This window comes from Chroicocephalus ridibundus, chromosome Z, assembly GCF_963924245.1.
Source record: "Chroicocephalus ridibundus chromosome Z, bChrRid1.1, whole genome shotgun sequence".
NCBI lineage: Eukaryota > Metazoa > Chordata > Aves > Charadriiformes > Laridae > Chroicocephalus > Chroicocephalus ridibundus.
In genome coordinates this window covers 58,982,374-59,003,606 of record NC_086316.1, presented here as the reverse complement: position 1 = coordinate 59,003,606, position 21,233 = coordinate 58,982,374, and the positions used below count along the sequence as shown (strand labels likewise).

The following is a 21,233-nucleotide window of genomic DNA, read 5'->3' as shown; positions in this document are numbered from 1 at the left end:
ATTACTAGATGATAATATTCAAATTAGAATGATACTATTTGTACTACAATACAAAACTGAATCTGTTTATTTGAAACCGAGTCACTGAGATACAGCGTTCTACTTTCTCTATAAGGATATTGCCTGAGAAGGCTGCAAGAAAAGGAGTTCACAGTCAGGGCTTTATATTCAAAAAAGCTCAAAGCATTTGTGGCAGGGTGCTACCTGAGGAAGCCTGGGTATCAGAGGCAGAATTGACCCATCTTCCAAAGCAGACTTTTACAAAGCCTGTAGCAAAAGCCTGCTGTGCTTAGGTGTGCATTTCATTTGAGGTGGGTCAGTGAACATTTTCTGCACCTCATTCTTGTTGAGATGAGTCGGGGGTGGTAGAGGCTCTTGTCTCCTTTTGACAAATAACCCACCAGCCTCAGTAATTAAAACTGCTGGTTCAGCTGTCCTAATGCCCTAAAGTTGCCCAGAAATTTGTGCAAGGTTATGACGTGACAGCTATAACAGAAATGAATAAAAATACCTGATTTATGTCCGGTTTAAGACCTGTTTACACTGAAAAGTCTGTATGGAAACATGTTCTTCCTCCAAGCCACCATGATGCAAAACCCAGCTACACCAGAAAGATATGCTCCACTACTTGAAAAATGACCTGTATCACCGCAGCATACTTCTCTGCAAGTCCAACTTTATTCCATGAGGGCAGAATCCTTACACAGCTGGTTTTGAAAATGTCGTCTTTGTTGTGATAACCTCACCATGTGCATATTGGTACTTAGAAGGCAGCAGTATCCACCTCCATCAACTCTAGCACTGATTTCACCCTGTCTGCAATGGCAGCTGAACACCGGGAGGGACTGCCTAGGCAGGCTGTCCAAATTGTTACCTAGGAGTCAGTTTGTGTGAGGGTGAGGAGATGGACTAGGTCACCTCCCAAAGTCCCTTCCATCTCTACTTTCCATTATTCGAAACATACGGGATCCCCCCTTTTATACAAGGGGGTATCTGTGGCTTTGAGGAGCCCTTCTTTTTAATCCCTTTTGCATGCCTCCAGGCACACCATTTCACAATTTGAGCTTGCAACTCTTCAAAAAAATAAATACCTCTTTAAACTCATTTTTGCCCCTCTTCTAAAAATTGTTGTTCAAGCACAGTGCTTGTTCTGTTGCTCACATCAGACATTTTGACACCCTTGCAGACCTCTGCATACAGACACTGGGTCTGGGCAGAGCGCGTGTACTTTCTTTTTTACTTCAGGGTGTTTCCAGACCCCTAGGAAAACAGATATTCTTCAGTATGAGCGGTGCGGTACAGGAGGTTACCTTAGTGCACACAGGAGCAGACTCCTTGCAGTTCTTATGCACAATCATGCTGCAATCTGAAAGAGAAGGCACGTTTCAAAGCCTGGCACTGAACAGGGTCCCCAGATGGCAGAAAATGTTACTCTGAAGCTTCACCTTCTTCCCTCCTCCAGGTCCACTTGCTAAAGTAGCTCTGAAGATGCTCTGATGTTACAGCCCCTGGCTAGGAAGAAGTATTTGCCTAACGTGCTGGGGCTAGGAGATGGCTGTGGTCCCTCCTGAATCTGTCACCTGCCGTCCTTCCTCCCTCTCCCTTGCCAACCTCAGCTCGTTAGATAAAGGAGGTACATCCAAACCGAGCTGAGGTCTCTCTTTGAAACAACACACTGAACTGGGATCTCAAAGGAGGATTTAGAGCACTGTAAGTTCACATGCGAAAGCCAGCAACTACTTACGCGAGCACTGCAGTGATTCCTTTGCTAGGAGGGCCTTTTCACAAGCCATGCATGGGATAACTCCTGAGAAGGTCCCATTTGTAAAATTGTGCCTGATCAGTTTCTCTTTATCTTTGGTATCTTTACTTTTTGTCTGCATCCCCAACAGCAGAGGCAGGCGGAAAAAAAAAAAAGAAAAAAAAGGACATTAGAAAAGAAGATAAAGCGATTCAATCTTAAAAACACTAAAACATTCCCTTTTAAGAGCAAATTATTCTAAAACATTTATTCCCTGTCCCAGAAGACTTGTAACAGTATACTGTATTATTACATCCAACATTGTTGAAATCCTAAAATGACACAGGCATGGCTTTCCCTGGCAGCTAAGCCAGGAAGCACTATCAAGGAAGACTGGTAGAAGCTCATTTATAAAGGTGCAAAAAGGGGAGGACCAGAAAATAAAATTTAGGAAGTGTTATTGACTCGCTGCACGCACAAACAAATATCAATGCCTACACCTCTCTGAGGCATACATGCAAACTCGTGCCTCTGCAGTTAAAGCTTCAGTTACATAAATTTAGACAACTTGTCTTTAGATTTTAAAGGACATTAGAAATAACCCATTTTTAATGAGTGTTAATGAATTTAATAAACTCTGCCTATTTTTACTGTAGTCCTGTTGGTGTGAGTATACATTTCTCTGAGCAGCCCTGGTAGTTATTCTTTAGAAGACCGCACAGACACAGGGTAATGTATGGCTGCTAGACCAGACATACACGTTCGCAGCCAGTTCTGCCGCTCTTGAAGATATCCCCTCAGCCAACCAACTTCACATCCATGCATGTTAGGATATCCTAGGGCACAGGAGGGCATACTAGCAAGCCTGCAAAACTGCCAAAAGGCCAGCGGGAAAGATCCTGTAGGCCAAATCCATCTCTCAAGCTGCTAATTGACGCCATTAATCTAAATTTCAGATGCCTCAAAATTAAACCACAAATGTTCTAATCTACATTCCACAGTATGTAAGTTTGACTGTGCAGGCGTTGAGTCTGCAACTCTTTAACAGTAAGCAGTGATTACTCATGCAAGAAGTCCCATTATCTTCAAATAAGGCAAATTCAACAGGTTATGTGCCAACATAGAAGTTACAGACTCAATTACTTACTGAGAATAATTGCAAGAACAGACCCATACCTCTTAATTTTATTTAGCAAAGAAAATTATTTCTTAAAGGCAATTTATATATTTAAACTTTAGCTAAACTGTTAAATGAGATTATTAATAACATCAAAAAAAAATTGCAAGGGAAATACTTGATAATGTTCAGCTATAGCTGTTGTTTAAAAGGAAAACTGTTTTTTAATATGAAGGTCATTTCAGAGTATCCTGAATATGTTTTAAAATTAAAAAATAAAGACAAAAGTTTCTTCCTATTACTTATGTGGTTTTGTAATAAACAACTTATCTTTACATAAAAATTTAGATTCTCATCTATAATTCATTTAATTACAGTGACATAATTATACATAATAACATCATAGAATTGTCTAGGTCTAGCCCAACCATCAAATATAGAAATAAATCCCAAATTACCTTGCATTTATTCCGTGTGCTGGTCATTCTGTTCATCAGAAAGCTGAAAGTCCGACCCACTTTGCATTTTTCAGATTCATTTACTGAGGCTACAACATATGTTTTCCCGAGTTCCTTCTCAATCCTAAAACAGAGATGAGAGGAAAAACCTCATTCCACTGGGAACAGTTACAGAATCATAGAACGGTTTGGGCTGGAAGCGACCTTACAGATCATCTAGTACCAACCCCGCTGCCACGGGCAGGGACACCTCCCACTAGACCAGGCTGCTCAAAGCCCCATCCAGCCTGGCCTTGAACACTTCCAGGGACGGGGCATCCACAGCTTCTCTGGGCAACCTGTTCCAGTGCCTCACCACCCTCAGAGTAAACAATTTCTTCCTAATATCTAATCTAAATCTCCTTTCTTTCAGCTTGAAACCGTTACCCCTTAAACAGTTCCTTAAAACAGAGCAGAATCTGGATGGTGCTTGTTTCACCTAATGTTTACAATTACAGGTTTTATTGTGGGTTTAGCTGACATTATTAAAAAGAGTGCAGCCCCTCTTTATAAGGAGTAACGTTAGCCTGTGGAGTGCTCTGAATGTGTTACAAGCTTGTTTGGTTACAAGATCATAGTTGGTATTAAAAGCTTGCTTTTATTACAGTGGTTTGGGTGTTCTGACAGCGGACAGGAGCTCCTATAGGGAGTAGCGGCACATCCCCGCTATGCAGTGGGACATGCAGGAGGTGCGTGGTGAGAACAGGACAGGGAGAGCCGGGCTGAGCTCCGCACAGGGTTTAAGCGTGGGCTGATGGATCCCCTGGGCAGGGACCGCTGCCCTAAATCGCTGCCCCAAAACCTGTCTGCGAGGGGTGCCAAGGCCTCTTCCCGGCTCTGCTCCCTAGATGGCATTCGTGCACAGACCTGCTCCCGCCATGTGTTGCCGTACCTTTTCTCACAGGACTCCTCGGTCAGGCTGTACGTTTGCTCTGCAAGACAAACAGTTATGGGTCACTCAGATTGCAAGGCTGTCAGGTTTACTTGAAACATGCCACCTCCACCAGGCCATAACCTTGTCATTAAGGGCTTGCAATGTCATTTGAAAATTAGGAAAGCAAAAACATATATATATATTAGAAGCAGCTTTTCCTAGGGTGAGACCGCTGCCTACTAAGCTTTGTTTAGTTGACAGAATCTGCCGGAACTGAGATGGATATCAATGAATGCCAGTCTCTGCAAACAGTCTGTTTTTAAGAATAACAAAAAATATTTCTTTTGTTTTTCTTAACAACCCAGACTTGAATGTTTCACACTTCGTTTTGGTCTTTACATATTTTGTTGTAAAATATCTTAATGGCAGTCTTCTAATATTTGCAATTATCTGTCTTATGCAGCTTTATCTATAGTACTAAAAAATTTCAAATCCCTCTACATAAAGAGGAATATTACTAGCCTGTGTACTGCACAAAATGTGTAATGGGTTACAAGTTTACATCCCAGAAACAGTAGAGAGGACTCAAGGAAACACTTTCCAACAAACTCTCCAAAAAGCAAAATAAAAGAGAAATAATTCAGCTGGGTTGTTCTGGAAGGAAAAAAAAAATTCTAAGAGATCACTCTACCATTTCCATATTAGAAGCCATTCTGTTTTGCAGACATTTTTTGCAAAGCAACTACAGGTACGATTCAGAAAGATACTTAAACATCTGCCTAAGTCAAAGCATCAGACTATGCTTTCTTTAAAGTTAGATACAAACTTAAACACGCTTCGCTGAATCAGCTTGTCTTCAGACAAACGTAGACTTCAGGTTAGCGAGACCTGGAATATTTACCAAAGGAAGCAGTAAGACTAAAAGAGCATTTTAGTTAGTTGCCAGGCACAGCCTATGCTGTGGGATGCTTTTGGAAGAAACGAAGGCCATGTACCCACGGCAGATGAAGACAGCCTCATGCAGAACAGCGCCGTGGGGTTGGCATTGAGGTACTTACTACAAGGGTGGCGCAGAGACACTGACTTAGAGAGTGAAAGAGCCTGAAGGAGGGATCGACCACTGTTCGTGAGCACACTATCTACAGAGCAGGGACAAATCCTTTACTGTTACAGCCTGGTAATACCTTCTGTCTGAAGTTACTGCATGTCTGCCCATCAGCTTTCTCCATCTCACCTTCCCTACAGCTTTTGTATTATGTTAACTGGTTTCAAAGCTAACCATAACGCATCCACAACTTCTGTGTGTTTTTACATCCAGTGTCTAAGAATCACAGAATGGTCTGGATTGGAAGGGACTTTCACAGATCATAGAGACATAGAATCATCTAGGTTGGAAGGGACCTTTAAGATCATCGAATCTAACCATTAACCCAACACTGCCAAATCCACCACTAAACCATGTCCCTCAGCACCACATCTACCCGTTGTTTAAATAGCTCCAGGGATGGTGATTCAACCACTTCCCTGGGTAGCCTGTTCCAATGGTTGATAACCCTTTCTGTGAAGCATTTTTTCCTAATATCCAATCTAAACTTCCCCTGGCGCAACTTGAGGACATTTCCTTTTGTCCAACCCCCCTGGATCATCTATATCACCTAGTCCAACCCCCCCGCCATATGCAGGGACATCTTTCATTAGATCAGGTTGCTCAAAGCCCCATCCAACCTGACCTTGAACATTTCCAATGGTGGGGCATCCCCAACTTCTCTGGGTGTCCATCCCGTCTGGTTCACAGTAACTCATATGTCCTGCCTCTTGCTTAGGACTAGTGGAAAGCTAAAGGTATACTTCAGGGAGAGATATGCTGGAAGTATGGCAATGGACAGGGTACGCTGCAGCACACTGGGTACGCTGCAGCACACTCGAAGTCTTATGGGGACGAGCCAGGGGCTCCTGAGGAGATAGGAACCGGGGAGTCACAGATAAAACACCCCAGAGGAAGACCACCTGAAGAGCAGCATGAAGGAAAAGCAAACGCTCCAGCCAGTGAGACAGCTTCATTGGACGCCCAGCTGAAATGCCTTTACACAAATGCATGCAGCATAGGAAATAAGCAAGAAGAGTTGGAGATGTGCGCATGCCTCCAGGACTACGATCTTATTGGCATCACAGAGACATGGTGGGATGGTTCTTATGATTGGAGCATTGGAATGGACGGATACCGACTCTTCAGGGAGGACAGGCTGGGAAGACGAGGAGGGGGTGTTCCCTCTATGTCAATGAACAGCTGGAGTCCATGGAGCTCCACCTGGGGATGGATGAAGACCCAACAGAGAGCTTATGGGTCAAGATTAAAGGGAACACAGGGGCAGGGGACATTACGGTAGGGGTCTGCTACAGGCCACCTGACCAGGACAACAGAGCGGATGAGGCCCTCCATAGACAGATAGGAGCAGCATGGCGTTCACAGACCCTGGTCATCATGGGGGACTTCAACAACCCCAATATGTGTTGGAAGGACAACACAGCAGGGCACAAGAAATCCAGGAAGTTCTTGGAATGCGTCAATAACAACTTTCTTCTTCAAATGGTAGAGGAGCCAACAAGGAGAGGAACTATCCTGGACCTTGTCCTTACCAACAGGGAGGGGCTAGTGGTGAGTGTCAAGCTCAAGGGTAGCATCGGCTGCAGTGACCATGAAATGGTAGAATTCAAGATCTTTCAGGCAGTGAGGAGAGCACGCAGCAAGCTCACTACCCCGGATTTCAAGAGAGCAGACTTTGGCCTCTTGAGGGACCTGCTTGGCAGGGTAACATGGTGTCCTGGTTACAGTGGGGATAGGGTTAATTTCCCCTGGTATTCCATGCCATGTGAGCCATGCCTGCCCTGAGCTGCTGGGGGAGGGGACAGGTAGGCGCACCTTGGAGCAGGCTGGGGCATCCCAGGTCCTGTCGGGGAGCAGAGGGGAGCAGCGGTTCCGTAATTGTGTTTGTATATTCCTCTGTCCGTGTGATTGTTGTTGTTTGCTTGTTCCCTTTGTTGTTCTGTTAAACTGCCTTTGTCTCAACACAAGAGTCTTGCCTTTTTTTCTTCCGATTCTTCCCGTATTGGGAAGGCCCGAGCGAGCAGCATGTGGTTCTTTGTTGCCATCTGAGGCCAAACCACGACAGTCCTTTTTGGCACCCAACGTGGGGCTCAAAGGGTTGAGATAACAACAGAACCCAACTAGAGCTTGAAAAAAACCAAATTTGTTGTATGCATTTATTGTATTAGGCAAATAGTCACTGGTCACCATGTTGCTTGGTTTGTTCTCATGGCTGTGTTATGTGAATTCCTATATGGCTTATGTACTTACTGCGATGATTTTTGTTACTTCTGGGAGAGGGATGAGGATTATCATTTTGCTGTCCTGTGCAATATCGGCTTATGATATGATAACATCACTTGTTAGACAGTTACTTTGGGGTGTTTATGTGGTGTTGCTGTCCTGTCCGTACCTTGGGCACCGTCTCTCAGAATTTATTAATAATTACACCCAGTCTGTGGGGGAAACAGGGGGGGACACTTTCCCCAGCTCTTTTGCCTCCCTTTTCTCCTTCGGGTCAGGTATGACAGCTTTTGAGAATTTTGAATATCCTTGGGATACTCAAACCAGCCTGGTCCTAGTGTTATGTCTCCTAAATGTGTTCCAAGTCCTGTTCAGGGTTAAACAGCTATTTAAAACTACCACCCAGAGATCTGCTCTGAGGCTGGATAGTCAGGGGTGGCATGGCATGTGGGAGAACATGGGCAGGTACCTAGAGAACTTCTCACCTCCAATGGTCTGGGACTTCACCCCGGAACAATTACAGGACCCTGATAAAGTGGTAGAATATTTGAAGGGGAAATGCTGTGGCTATTCCAGAGAGGCACAACCCACCACACTGTCCCTGACCAGTATCTACCAGGCACTGCTCAGAATTATGCAGCACCCTCAGGGGAAAGAGAGAGAAATCAGAACTGCAGCCACTGCGGCTACTGCAACCCCTGCAACAGACACTGCGGCTACTGCAACCCCTGCACCAGCCACTGCAGCTACTGTGACCCCTGCAGCAGCCACCGCAGCTACTGCGACCCCTGCAGCAACCACTGCAGCTACTGCGACCCCTGTGGCAGCCACTGCCACTGAACCAGGGAACCAACCCGTGCCGGTATCAGTTGCCCCCACACAGAAGAAGAAGTACACAAAGAAATCAGTTTGCTTAGTAAGACATGATGATGAACCAGGGTCATCACGAGAGCAGGAGGAAGAGGCAGAACCAGAGGTAATTACTCAATCCCTATCCTTGAGTGAGCTGCGGGATACACGAAAAGATTTTAGGCGACTTTCAGGCGAGCACATTGTCACCTGGCTGCTCCGGTGCTGGGATAACTGGGCCAGTAGCCTGGAATTAGAGGGTAGGGAGGCCAGGCAGCTGGGATCCCTGTCTAGGGAAGGTGGCATTGACAAGGCAATTGGGAAGAAGACCCAAGCCCTCAGCTGCTGGAAACGATTCCTGTCAGGCGTGAGGGAGAGGTACCCCTTCAGTGAGGATGTTGTATGTCAACCAAGCAAGTGGACTACCATGGAAAGAGCCATCCAGTACCTGAGAGAATTAGCCGTGCAGGAGATGATTTATTATGACTTGGACAATGCACAGTTTCCCACAGACCCTGATGAGGTGCAATGCACAAGGCCCACATGGCAGAAGTTTGTACGGAGCGCACCATCGTCATACGCCAACTCACTGGCAGTAATGGAATGGAAAGGTGAAGAGGGACCAACGGTGGATGAGGTGCCTGGCCGGCTCCGGTGATATGAAGAAAGTCTCTCTTCCCCCTTTGTCTCAGCTGTGGAGAAACTGTCACGGAAGGTCCAGCAACTTGAAGAGAATATATCCTACTCCCCACCTGCACGGGCCAGCATTTCAGCCATTAGAAGTAGGCATGTCCCCAGTCAAGAGAGAGAGTACAGAGGGTACACACCACGAGGCACCCTGTGGTTCTACCTGCATGACCACGGAGAGGACATAAGGAAGTGGGATGGACAACCTACTTCGACCCTGCGGACATGGGTACAGGAGTTGCAAGGAAGGACAACCACAAAAGGGGATCCCTCCAGGAAAAGTGCCGCTCCAGTTTCCAGTGAGCAGCTCCCCAGACAGAGCAGAAGGCCTGATCTTGCTTCTGATTGTCCTGGTTCCGGCGGGGATAGGGTTAATTTTTCCTGGTATTCCATGCCATGTGAGCCATGCCCACCCTGAGCTGCCGGGGGAGGGGGCAGGAAGTCCCCGCTTGGAGCGGGCTGGGGCGTCCTGGGTCGGGTAGGTGAGTGGCAGGGAGCGGCGGTCCCGTAATCATGTTCGTAATCGTGTTCGTATATGCCTCTATCCGTGTTATTGTTGTTGTTTGCTTGTTCCCTTTGTTGTTCTGTTAAACTGCCTTTGTCTCAACCCAAGAGTCTTGCCTTTTTCTTCTGATTCTTCCTGTATCGGGAAGGCCCGAGCGAGCGGCACGTGGTTCTTTGTTGCCGTCTGACGCTAAACCACGACAGTCCTTTTTGGCGCCCAACGTGGGGCTCGAAGGGTTGAGATAACAACAGAACCCAACTAGAGCTTGAAAAAAACCAAATTTGTTGTATGCATTTATTGTATTAGGCAAATAGTCACCGGTCACCATGTTGCTTGGTTTGTTCTCATGGCTGTGTTATGTGAATTCCTATATGGCTTATGTACTCCTTCCGATGACTTTTGTTACTTCTGGGAGAGGGATGAGGATTATCATTTTGTTGTCCTGTGCAATATCGGCTTATGATATGATAACATCACTTGTTAGACAGTTACTTTGGGGCTTTTATGTGGTGTTGCTGTCCTGTCCGTACCTTGGGCATCGTCTCTCAGAATTTATTAATAATTACACCCAGTCTGTGGGGGAAACAGGGGGGGACACTTTCCCAGCTCTTTTGCCTCCCTTTTCTCCTTCGGGTCAGGTATGACAGCTTTTGAGAATTTTGAATATCCTTGGGATACTCAAACCAGCCTGGTCCTAATGTTATGTCTGCTGAATGTGTTCCACGTCCTGTTTAAGGTTAAACAGCTATTTAAGACTGCCACCCGGAGATCTGCTCTGAGGCTGGATAGTCAGGGGTGGCACGGCATGTGGGAGAACATGGGCAGGTACCTAGAGAACTACTCACCTCCAATGGTCTGGGACTTCACCCCAGAACAATTACAGGACCCTGATAAAGTGGTAGAATATTTGAAGGGAAAATGCTGTGGCTATTCTAGAGAGGCACAACTCACCGCACTGTGCTGGGCCCTGGCCAGTATCTACCAGGCACTGCTCAGAATTATGCAGCACCCTCAGGGGGAAGAGGTGGAGACCAGACCAGGAGCCACTGTGGCTGCTGCAACCCCTGCAACAGACACTGCGGCTACTGCAACCCCTGCAACAGACACTGAGGCTACTGCAACCCCTGTGGTAGCCACTGCAGTTACTCCAACCCCCATAGCAGCCACTGCCGCTGAACCAGGGAACCAACCCGTGCCAGTATCAGTTGCCCCCACACAGAAGAAGTACACGAAGAAATCAGTTCGCTTAGTAAGACATGATGATGAACCAGGGTCATCACGAGAGCAGGAGGAAGAGGCAGAACCAGAGGTAATTACTCAATCCCTATCCTTGAGTGAGCTGCGGGATACACGAAAAGATTTTAGGCGACTTTCAGGCGAGCACATTGTCACCTGGCTGCTCCGGTGCTGGGATAACTGGGCCAGTAGCCTGGAATTAGAGGGTAGGGAGGCCAGGCAGCTGGGATCCCTGTCTAGGGAAGGTGGCATTGACAAGGCAATTGGGAAGAAGACCCAAGCCCTCAGCCTCTGGAAACGATTCCTGTCAGGCGTGAGGGAGAGGTACCCCTTCAGTGAGGATGTTGTATGTCAGCCAAGCAAGTGGACTACCATGGAAAGAGCCATCCAGTACCTGAGAGAATTAGCCGTGCGGGAGATGATTTATTATGACTTGGACAATGCAGACTTACCCACAGGCCCTGATGAGGTGCAATGCACTAGGCCCATGTGGCAGAAATTTGTACGGAGCGCACCACCGTCATATGCCAACTCCCTGGCAGTAATGGAATGGAAAGGTGAAGAGGGACCAACGGTGGATGAGGTGGCTGGCCGGCTCCGGAGATATGAAGAAAGTCTCTCTTCCCCCTTTGTCTCAGCTGTGGAGAAACTGTCACGGAAGGTCCAGCAACTTGAAGAGAATATGTCCTACTCCCCACCTGCACAGGCCAGCGTCTCAGCTATTAGAAGTAGGCATTTCCCCACTCAAGAGAGAGAGTACAGAGGGTACACACCACGAGGCACCCTGTGGTTCTACCTGCGTGACCACGGAGAGGACATGAGGAAGTGGGATGGACAACCTACTTCGACCCTGTGGACACGGGTACAGGAGTTGCAAGGAAGGACAACCACAAAAGGGGATCCCTCCAGGAAAAGTGCCGCTCCAGTTTCCAGTGGGCAGTTCCCCAGACTGAGCAGAAGGCCTGATCTTGCTTCTGATCCTCTTGAAGGAACTTCCAAGCCATTTATGCAAGAAGTGAGTAATGGATACCATGACCAGTACTAGAAGGGCCCTGCCTCCGGCCAGGTGGAGGAAAGGGACAACCGGGTTTATTGGATGGTGTGGATTCGACGGCCTGGCACATCTGACACACAGGAGTATAAGGCTCTAGTGGACACGGGTGCACAGTGTACCCTAATACCATCAAGCTATAGAGGGTCAGAACCCATTTGTATTTCTGGAGTGACAGGGGGATCCCAAGAGTTGACTGTACTGGAGACGGAAGTGAGCCTAACTGGGAACAAGTGGCAAAAGCATCCCATTGTGACTGGCCCAGAGGCTCCATGCATCCTTGGTATAGATTACCTCAGGGGAGGGTATTTGAAGGACCCAAAACAGTACCGGTGGGCCTTTGGCATAGCTTCCTTGGAGATGGAGGAAGTTAAACAGTTGTCTACCTTGCCTGGTCTCTCAGAGGACTCCTCTGTTGTGGGGTTGTTGAGGGTCGAAGAACAACAGGTGCCGATTGCTACCACAACGGTGCATCGGCGGCAGTATCGCACTAACCGAGACTCTCTGATTCCCATCCATAAGCTGATTCGTCAACTAGAGGTTCAAGGAGTGATCAGCAAGACTCGCTCACCCTTTAACAGCCCTATATGGCCAGTGCGGAAATCTAATGGAGAGTGGAGGCTAACTGTAGACTATCATGGCCTGAATGAAGTCACGCCACCGCTGAGCACTGCCGTGCCGGACATGCTAGAACTCCAGTACGAACTGGAGTCCAAGGCAGCCAAGTGGTATGCCACGATTAATATAGTGAATGCATTCTTCTCAGTCCCTTTGGCAGCAGAGTGCAGGCCACAGTTTGCTTTCACTTGGAGGGACGTCCAATACACCTGGAATCTACTGCCCCAGGGGTGGAAACACAGCCCCACCATTTGCCATGGACTGATCCAGACTGCACTGGAACAGGGTGAAGCTGCAGAACATCTGCAATACATTGATGACATCATTGTATGGGGAAACACAGCAGAAGAAGTTTTTGAGAAAGGGAGTAAAATAGTCCGAATCCTTCTGAAAGTTGGTTTTGCCATAAAACAAAGTAAGGTCAAGGGACCTGCACAGGAGATCCAGTTTTTAGGAATAAAATGGCAAGATGGACGCCGTCAGATTCCAATGGATGTGATCAACAAAATAGCAGCTATGTCTCCACCAACTAGTAAAAAGGAAACACAGGCTTTCTTAGGCATTGTGGGGTTTTGGAGGATGCATATCCCAGGTTACAGTCAAATTGCAAGCCCTCTGTATCAAGTAACCCGGAAGAAGAATGACTTTAAATGGGGTCCTGAGCAACGACAAGCTTTTGAACAAATCAAAGAGGAAATAGTCCATGCAGTGGCCCTGGGGCCAGTCCGGGCAGAACAAGATGTTAAAAATGTGCACTACACCGCAGCCGGGGAGAACGGCCCTACCTGGAGCCTCTGGCAGAAAGCACCAGGGGAGACTCGAGGTCGACCCCTAGGGTTTTGGAGTCGTGGATACAGAGGATCCGAAGCCCGCTACGCTCCAACAGAAAAAGAGATATTGGCAGCATATGAAGGGGTTCGAGCTGCTTCGGAAGTGGTTGGTACAGAAGCACAGCTCCTCTTAGCACCTCGACTGCCGGTGCTGGGCTGGATGTTCAAAGAAAAGGTCCCCACCACGCATCATGCAACTGATGCTACATGGAGTAAGTGGATTGCACTGATCACACAGCAAACTCGAATGGGAAACCCCAGTCGCCCAGCAATTCTGGAAGTGATCATGGACTGGCCAGAAGGCAAGGATTTCGGAATGTCACCAGAGGAGGAGGTGACGCATGCAGAAGAGGCCCCACCATATAATAAACTGCCAGAAAATGAGAAGAAATATGCCCCGTTCACTGATGGGTCCTGCCGGATTGTGGGAAAGCATCGAAAGTGGAAGGCTGCTGTGTGGAGTCCTACACGACAAGTTGCAGAAGCCAGTGAAGGACAAGGTGAATCGAGCCAGTTTGCAGAGGTAAAAGCCATTCAGCTGGCTTTGGACATTGCTGAGCGAGAAAAATGGCCAGTACTTTATCTCTACACTGACTCATGGATGGTGGCAAATGCTCTGTGGGGGTGGTTACAGCAGTGGAAGCAGGGCAACTGGCAGCGCAGAGGCAAACCCATCTGGGCTGCTGACCTATGGCAAGATATTGCTGCCCGGATAGAGAATCTGGTTGTGAAAGTATGCCATGTAGATGCCCATGTACCAAAGAATCGGGCCATGGAGGAACATCAGAACAACCAGCAGGTGGATCGGGCTGCTAGGATTGAAGTGGCTCAGGTGGATCTGGACTGGCAACATAAGGGTGAACTATTCATAGCTCGGTGGGCCCATGACTCCTCAGGCCATCAAGGGAGAGATGCGACATATAGATGGGCTCGTGACCGAGGGGTGGACTTGACCATGGACACTATTGCACAGGTCATCCATGAATGTGAGACATGCGCTGCAATCAAGCAAGCCAAGCATTTGAAGCCTCTTTGGTATGGAGGACGATGGCTGAAATACAAATATGGGGAGGCCTGGCAGATTGATTATATCACACTGCCACAAACCCGTCAAGGCAAGCGCTATGTGCTCACAATGGTGGAAGCAACCACTGGATGGCTGGAAACATACCCTGTGCCCCATGCCACTGCCCGGAACACTATCCTGGGCCTTGAAAAGCAAGTCCTGTGGCGACATGGTACCCCAGAGAGAATTGAGTCGGACAACGCGACTCATTTCCGAAACAGCCTCATAGACACTTGGGCCAAAGAGCATAGTATTGAGTGGGTGTATCACATCCCCTATCACGCACCAGCCTCTGGGAAGATAGAACGATACAATGGACTGTTAAAAACTACACTGAGAGCAATGGGTGGTGGGACTTTAAAACACTGGGATACACATTTAGCAAAAGCTACCTGGCTAGTTAACACCAGGGGATCTAACAATCGGGCTGGCCCTGCCCAATCAAAACTTCCACGTACTGTAGAAGGGGATAAAGTCCCCGTAGTGCACATGAAGAATACGCTAGGGAAGACAGTCTGGGTTAGTCCTGCCTCAGGCAAAGGCAAACCCATCCATGGGATTGCTTTTGCCCAAGGACCTGCGTGCACTTGGTGGGTGATGTGGAAGGATGGGGAAGTCCGATGTGTACCTCATGGGGATCTGATTTTGGGTGAGAATAGCCAATGAATCAAATTGTATGTTGTTAACTGCTAAGTAACACTGTCACTGTATGTCCTCATTGCTATAATTGCTATCAGTTGTACTATGAGTAAGGCACAGGGATGATGGGATAAGAACTGACCTCAGCAGCTGGCGCCCAGCAACTTCCTCAAGATCTACATCTTCAGCCCACGGACTGTGTGCATGAGCCACACCGGGTGCACCAGTCACAAGCTCCGAAAAATACAGCATGCAACAGACCAGCACCACCCAGCACCTCACCTGCCCTGAGAGACTGTTCTAACAGATGGAGCCCAAAGCCATGGATTAAATGAATTCAACGGACACTTTGGAGGGATGGCCCGTAAACTAAGGTCATTATATCTGCATGAATATATATGTATATATATACATGACAGGGGAAAGTAGTGGCAATTCATTGGAATCTCTAAGATCTGGGCATGGCATAGATGGTATGGAATAAGGGGTGGATAATGTCCTGGTTCCGGTGGGGATAGGGTTAATTTTCCCTGATATTCCATGCCATGTGAGCTATGCCCACCTGAGCTGCCGGGGGACGGGACAGGTAGTCCAGGTAGTCGTGCTTGGAGCGGGCTGGGCTGGGGCATCCCGGGTCCAGTCGGGGAGCTGGGAGCGGCAGGGAGTGGCGGTTCTGTAATCATGTTTGTATGTTCCTCTGTCCGTGTGATTGTTGTTGTTTTCTTGTTCCCTTTGCTGTTCTGTTAAACTGCCTTTGTCTCAACCCAAGAGTCTTGCCTTTTTTTCTTCCAATTCTTCCCGTATTGGGAAGGCGCGAGCGAGCGGCACGTGGTTCTTTGTTGCCATCTGAGGCCAAACCACGACACATGGGAAAAAGTACTGGAGGGAAGAGGGGCCCAAGAGAGCGGGTTAGTATTCAAGGATCACCTCCTCCAAGCAAGCTCAGGAGCGGTGCATCCCAAGAATGAAGAAGTAATGCAAAAATGCCAGGAGGCCTGCATGGATTAACAAAGAGATCCTGGACAAGCTCAAAACCAAAAAGGAGGCCTACAGAGGGTGGAAGCAAGGACAGGTTGACTGGGTGGAATACAGAGAAACTGTCCGAGTGACCAGCAACCAGATTAGGCAAGCTAAAGCCCAGACAGAATTAAATATGGAGATGGAGAGGGTGGGTTTTGCTCCACAGCCTGTGGAGATGACAATACCCCATCCATGTTTCAGAGATTCCCTGGGATCTATGGAAGCTGGGGCCATCCGCCCTCTTTGATGCCTCTTGTGTGTCATTCTGAGCTTCCTCATGGTCTCTGCCAGACATGCAGTGGGAGGCCAGAGTAAGGATCTTCCAAAAAGAAGATTACCACCCTTGCCTGCGTTACTTTTTCTGACTGATGCTCTCTCAATTTGTGTGCCCTCCTGCGGATCGGCTGCTGTATCAGGGGAGGGCATGAGGCGGCAGTACATGGGCGAATAGTCAGGGACGATAGTAGGCGTGCCCGAAGGGAACCAAACCCCGCTTTCACCCGCGTTGTTGAGGTCTGTGTACAGGACAGGCCTGAGAAAAGCCATCAAGCTGGGCCTGAAGCAGGCAGGCACAGGATGAGGCGCTGCAGGTGCAAAGCCAGAGCACTGACCTCCACTCGAATACCCAGCTGTAAAATCCTGAAGAATGACAGAGCTTCCAAATAAACCTTTGGGCAAGGAGCAGGAATAGGAGCGAGACCGAATCCCAGATGCTGTACATTCCTGCAAGAAATTGCAGCAAATTAAAACTTGTGTCGTTTTGAAATGCATCAGCAACAGAAATGTAAAAAAATCAGTGTTTCAAAATTTCTGACAGACAGACAGCTGACCATACACACACACTTTCTTGGCTTCATTAAAGCTTTAAGTTGAAGTGTAATTTTTGACAACTTCATTTGAGTTCTTAGGAAGTCTGTTATACTTCCACTATGATAAATTTTTGTATGTTGCAGGAAATAATTTGTGGGTGCAAGTTAGAATAAGAGAAGCTTACACTCTTCTCCAGTTCAGTGCCAAGCGCCATCCAAACAGCACTATTGGCCATTATATCTGATGACCGAGGTGCCTTCTGTTACCAAGGGAGCCATTAATCTTAGTACTTTAATCCTTCAAGAACATTTCATGGAGACTAACACCCTGCCTTGGTAATTATTGATGTCAAAGTTTCCAAAGAAAGGAGTTAGCCTCTTTCTCTTTTCTCTCTGCATTTTTTTTTATTGTGTGTGAAAAGATTTTCCAATCCCCAAATATGTCAATGATAAAGCTTGAAAGGAAACTCCCTACTCCTACTCCTAAACTGCTTATCTGATTCTTTTTAAAAGTAGTGTTTGTGCTGGACTCTCTTTCCCTTCATGTAATCATTTGCTGAAGGTCAGACAAAGCTTTACAGTGGCAAGAAGTCTGTCTAATAAAAACATAAAGAATCCCTACAAACAAAAAATAACCCTATTTTATTATCTTTGAGTCTGAAGATCTCAGAAATGGCCTAAATTTACGTCTATTTAGGCCTAAATGGTCTAAATAAAATTAACGTAGCCAGTGTACTTTAGAAAACCATAATGAGGAAGAGAGATTTGGACTGGTCAATGCACAAAACCCAACTGAATTTCCCTGAGTCTAGCAACTGTCTTAAAACAGGCAGCAGGCTGTTTTTATACTTTACAACGCTGTTACTGTTTCACATAACTACAGCTGGTTAAACATTTCCTCACTAAATATATTTTGGTTAGAAAATGCTGATTCACTGAAACCAAGATACTTCCTTTGAAACATTTCTGATAAATTATGGTTTTTTCCAAGCTGAAGTGAATGTCTCATGGATCCTTCCCATGGCTGCTGATGAGCCAGGACACAACCAGGAGCCAGGACACAACCCTATGCATGCTGCTCTCCAGAGGGACTAGCACTGCCAACGGGAACGCATTTTTCCCCTTCAGATTCAGGCATTTCTCACATGTTTTCAGTGATTTACTTAAAAGGAAAACAACGCAGATCAAGATAGTATCAAATACCTCGAGCTGCAGATGGTTAGATAAATCTAATCCATCTCTGCTAGAAGCCATGGCCTCTGAAGAGACGCGGGGAGGGTTGTGAACATGAGATCTGTCTGAAACACCTCCACTTCTGCGGTCTACGTCAAGGTCATCAAGACTTGAACTGAAACAGACAACAAAGTCTTTAATTCCCATGAATTCTAGTAATAATTCACCTCAACCTTAAAGCAACAAGCCAAGATATTGCTGTATACTCTGATTAATGACAACCGAAACCATCATGATTATGTCAGCTAAGTCATGACCTGAGTCCCCTCTCCTGTTTGCAGTCACCTGGTCAAGGTACTCAGTCACTCTGTACAGGACTCACGTGACCCAACCTTGTGGATCTGCAGTACAGACATCTGCATTGCCCACGATCAGAGTCCCACCATGGTCAGCCACCTCTGGAGGATGATTTTCAGATGCATGTTCAGCATCTCTCTTAAAATGAGATGTTTTGTTCCACACATGTACCTGCTTGTCTATATTGATGATAAGGAGAACTGAGACAACTAGCTCAGTTTTCAGTATTAAGATATGTGGGTATATATGGATATTTTTTGTGTGTGTGTATGTGAAAGGCATGATGTGGCTATTCACAGACATCCTTTTTTCTACATCTGTGACTTGATGGAGGATGGACGAGAAAACTAGCAAGAGAGATGAAGGAGGGTCTGAGACAGTTTATGAGATTCATTTCAAAAGACATAAACTTTAAAACATACAGGGCTATAAGCAGAATGAAAAATCTCTGGCTAAATCAATACTTCAAACACCAAAGACTATTTGATTGACAAGGTTCCTGAGCAGGAGAGTGCAGTGGGGTTTCTCAGCAGTACCAGAGTTTCCCAGGATGGGTCCTGTTAGCTGCAAGAGCAAGTTCATGTTCTCTTCATCAGAGTGACTGGAAGGAACTGTTGACTGCTTGCAATAACATTACAGCCTTACAACATAAAACTTTAAATTATGTGTGGTATTTCTAAATAGCTGGAGTTCCTACCAGGAATAATGGCACAACAATTCCTTCACACACCACTACAATTCACTTTGTCGAAGGGCAAATCTATCTATACCGACCAAAACTACTTCCTTATTACACTTTTAGAGGCCACCTTTCACAATGTTTCCTAGTAATAGCCCACATGACATCTCAGAAACAAGTTATTTAACTGCATTATCAGTTACTATCACATTTTAAAATTGCAAAAGCGGTACGTGTCTATGTCAACAGACAAGCATACCTGTCTTACCAGGGGTAACTTACCCAGGGAATCTTTCTGACATAAAAAGCTGGTTTAAAAACCTGCTCAGTAACTTGCCACATCACCTCAGATACTTCAAGAAAGATGCTGCTGGAATTACATACCGATAGTCTTATTCTATGTGTAATATTTGGATCACGTACAGTTGACATATTACGGTCAATCACATCTCTCTGAAAATTCTTAGAAGCTCTTAAAGCTCATATATAGGTACCTGACCTAGGTCTTAAAAAAATGTATAGGAGAAAAACGTTTATGACAGAGAGGCAGAAGTTGATTATTTATAGTAACCTACATGATATCCCTGTAGCTAGCAACAATAGAAGGTTCGGGAAAGAACAACTCTTAGTCTGACATTTGTTGTCTTATCTGTGTTAAAAGATTCCTCCTAATGGGACTTTACAGTTGCATAAGAAACTCAAAATTAAGGTAGGGAAAATGTTATTGCTCACTTTAATCGACAACAGGCGGACACTACTGCTTCCTTACTGTTTTTACACAGATCTGGTGCCCTGCTTCCACCTAGTCCAAACACTCTTGAAAGGTGGGAGACGGATTCAAATTTCCTCCTGTACAAGGAGGAACTGATTTCATGCCTCTTCTATCCAGAGAAGCAATAAAGCCTTTTTATCAAGGAAATTTACTAATTGTTAAATACAAAAATTATAGTTTCATCTTCAAAGCTCTCTGCATTCCTAAAGCCAACCAGTTCCCAGCGTAACCTAAAGCCACCTGGAGGACGGTCCTCAGACAACTGACTCTGCTGGCAGCAAAAGAGCAGAAAACAGTCTGAACCTATGAGAAATGTGAGCTGTACTCTGCACTGTGTCTTTTGACGTAAAAAAGAAAAAATATGCAATCAGGAATAAGTTGGTCCTTGCACAGGCCAGTGCACAGAATGGAAAGATTCATAGAGTTCAACAGATTTTGGATTACTTTCTCAATGGAAAATATAACTGAGGAAAACTAGGGTGAAACTCTGGTTTCTGACAAAAACATCACAAAGGAAATTCTTACAGCAAACAGATGATTCTATTTTCTTTTAAAGAATACACAAAAGAAAAGGTATAAAAGTATAAATTTGCATTAAAAATTAATTTACTTAGAAGACGCCTTTTATTTGTTAAAAATGTCTTGATGACTATTTTATGAAAACAGATCTTTAGGACAATTTAAATATCAGTGATTGAAAACAGTTATTTTAGCTCAGTAATAGTATTTATTACTCCAGATTCTGCTTCACCTTTTGAAATAAAAAGTAATCATAAATAATCTTTATTCTGGCCATACCAACAGGTCAATTCCATACCTCTTTTTTCTCATGTCAGCACTAAGTTGGCCCCGATCCTTAATAAATCCATGGGTCTCGAATGGAAGGTATGAACCTGCTGTATACGGACCAAGAGGTGAAACAGTATGTCTTAAACCAGCGTTTTCTTCATCTTTCACTGGCCTTCCTTCATTTGGATCTTGGTCATTCTCTTCAAGGGAGGGAGATGAAGAGCTCTCAGCCATCAGCATTGAGTTGGTGGGATTCAGACATGTTTCACTGATGACACTATCTCCATGAACATTGTTAGCCTTTGAATCTCCACCCTGAAGAAAAAAAAAATGCTGGTAAGAGGCAGTAACAAGATGTATTGTCGGGGAACAAGGACCAGTTTGCCATTTCACTTTTGGTTATATGTTTTGCCTTTTTCCCCCCCCCCATTACTTTTTGCAGCACATGAATTGAAGGCAAATTATATGACTAAGAGATTCTAGACCTCACATTACTTTTTTCCATATTAGAGTAGCAATGAATTGGTATTTGCAAGTCTAGTGGATTTCTCACTCATATTTATACCTTTTGTTAAATGTATCAATTCATATATTTA

The 21,233-nt window shown here is 45.8% G+C and overlaps 1 protein-coding gene across 3 annotated transcripts in view; it reads right to left on the bottom strand.

The window, feature by feature from the left end:
- ARHGEF28 (Rho guanine nucleotide exchange factor 28) overlaps positions 1 to 21,233 on the bottom strand; it is a 130,700-nt gene that overhangs the window by 37,206 nt on the left and 72,261 nt on the right. For all 3 annotated transcript variants that reach the window (XM_063320101.1, XM_063320099.1, XM_063320100.1), the window contains 7 exons: positions 20,666 to 20,952; positions 18,071 to 18,215; positions 16,670 to 16,781; positions 4,248 to 4,287; positions 3,317 to 3,440; positions 1,745 to 1,877; positions 1,311 to 1,366 (listed from right to left, as the gene is read on the bottom strand). In XM_063320101.1, the coding sequence (XP_063176171.1) occupies positions 1,311 to 1,366; positions 1,745 to 1,877; positions 3,317 to 3,440; positions 4,248 to 4,287; positions 16,670 to 16,781; positions 18,071 to 18,215; positions 20,666 to 20,952 (897 nt within the window). The remainder of the gene's footprint in view (positions 1 to 1,310; positions 1,367 to 1,744; positions 1,878 to 3,316; positions 3,441 to 4,247; positions 4,288 to 16,669; positions 16,782 to 18,070; positions 18,216 to 20,665; positions 20,953 to 21,233) is intronic.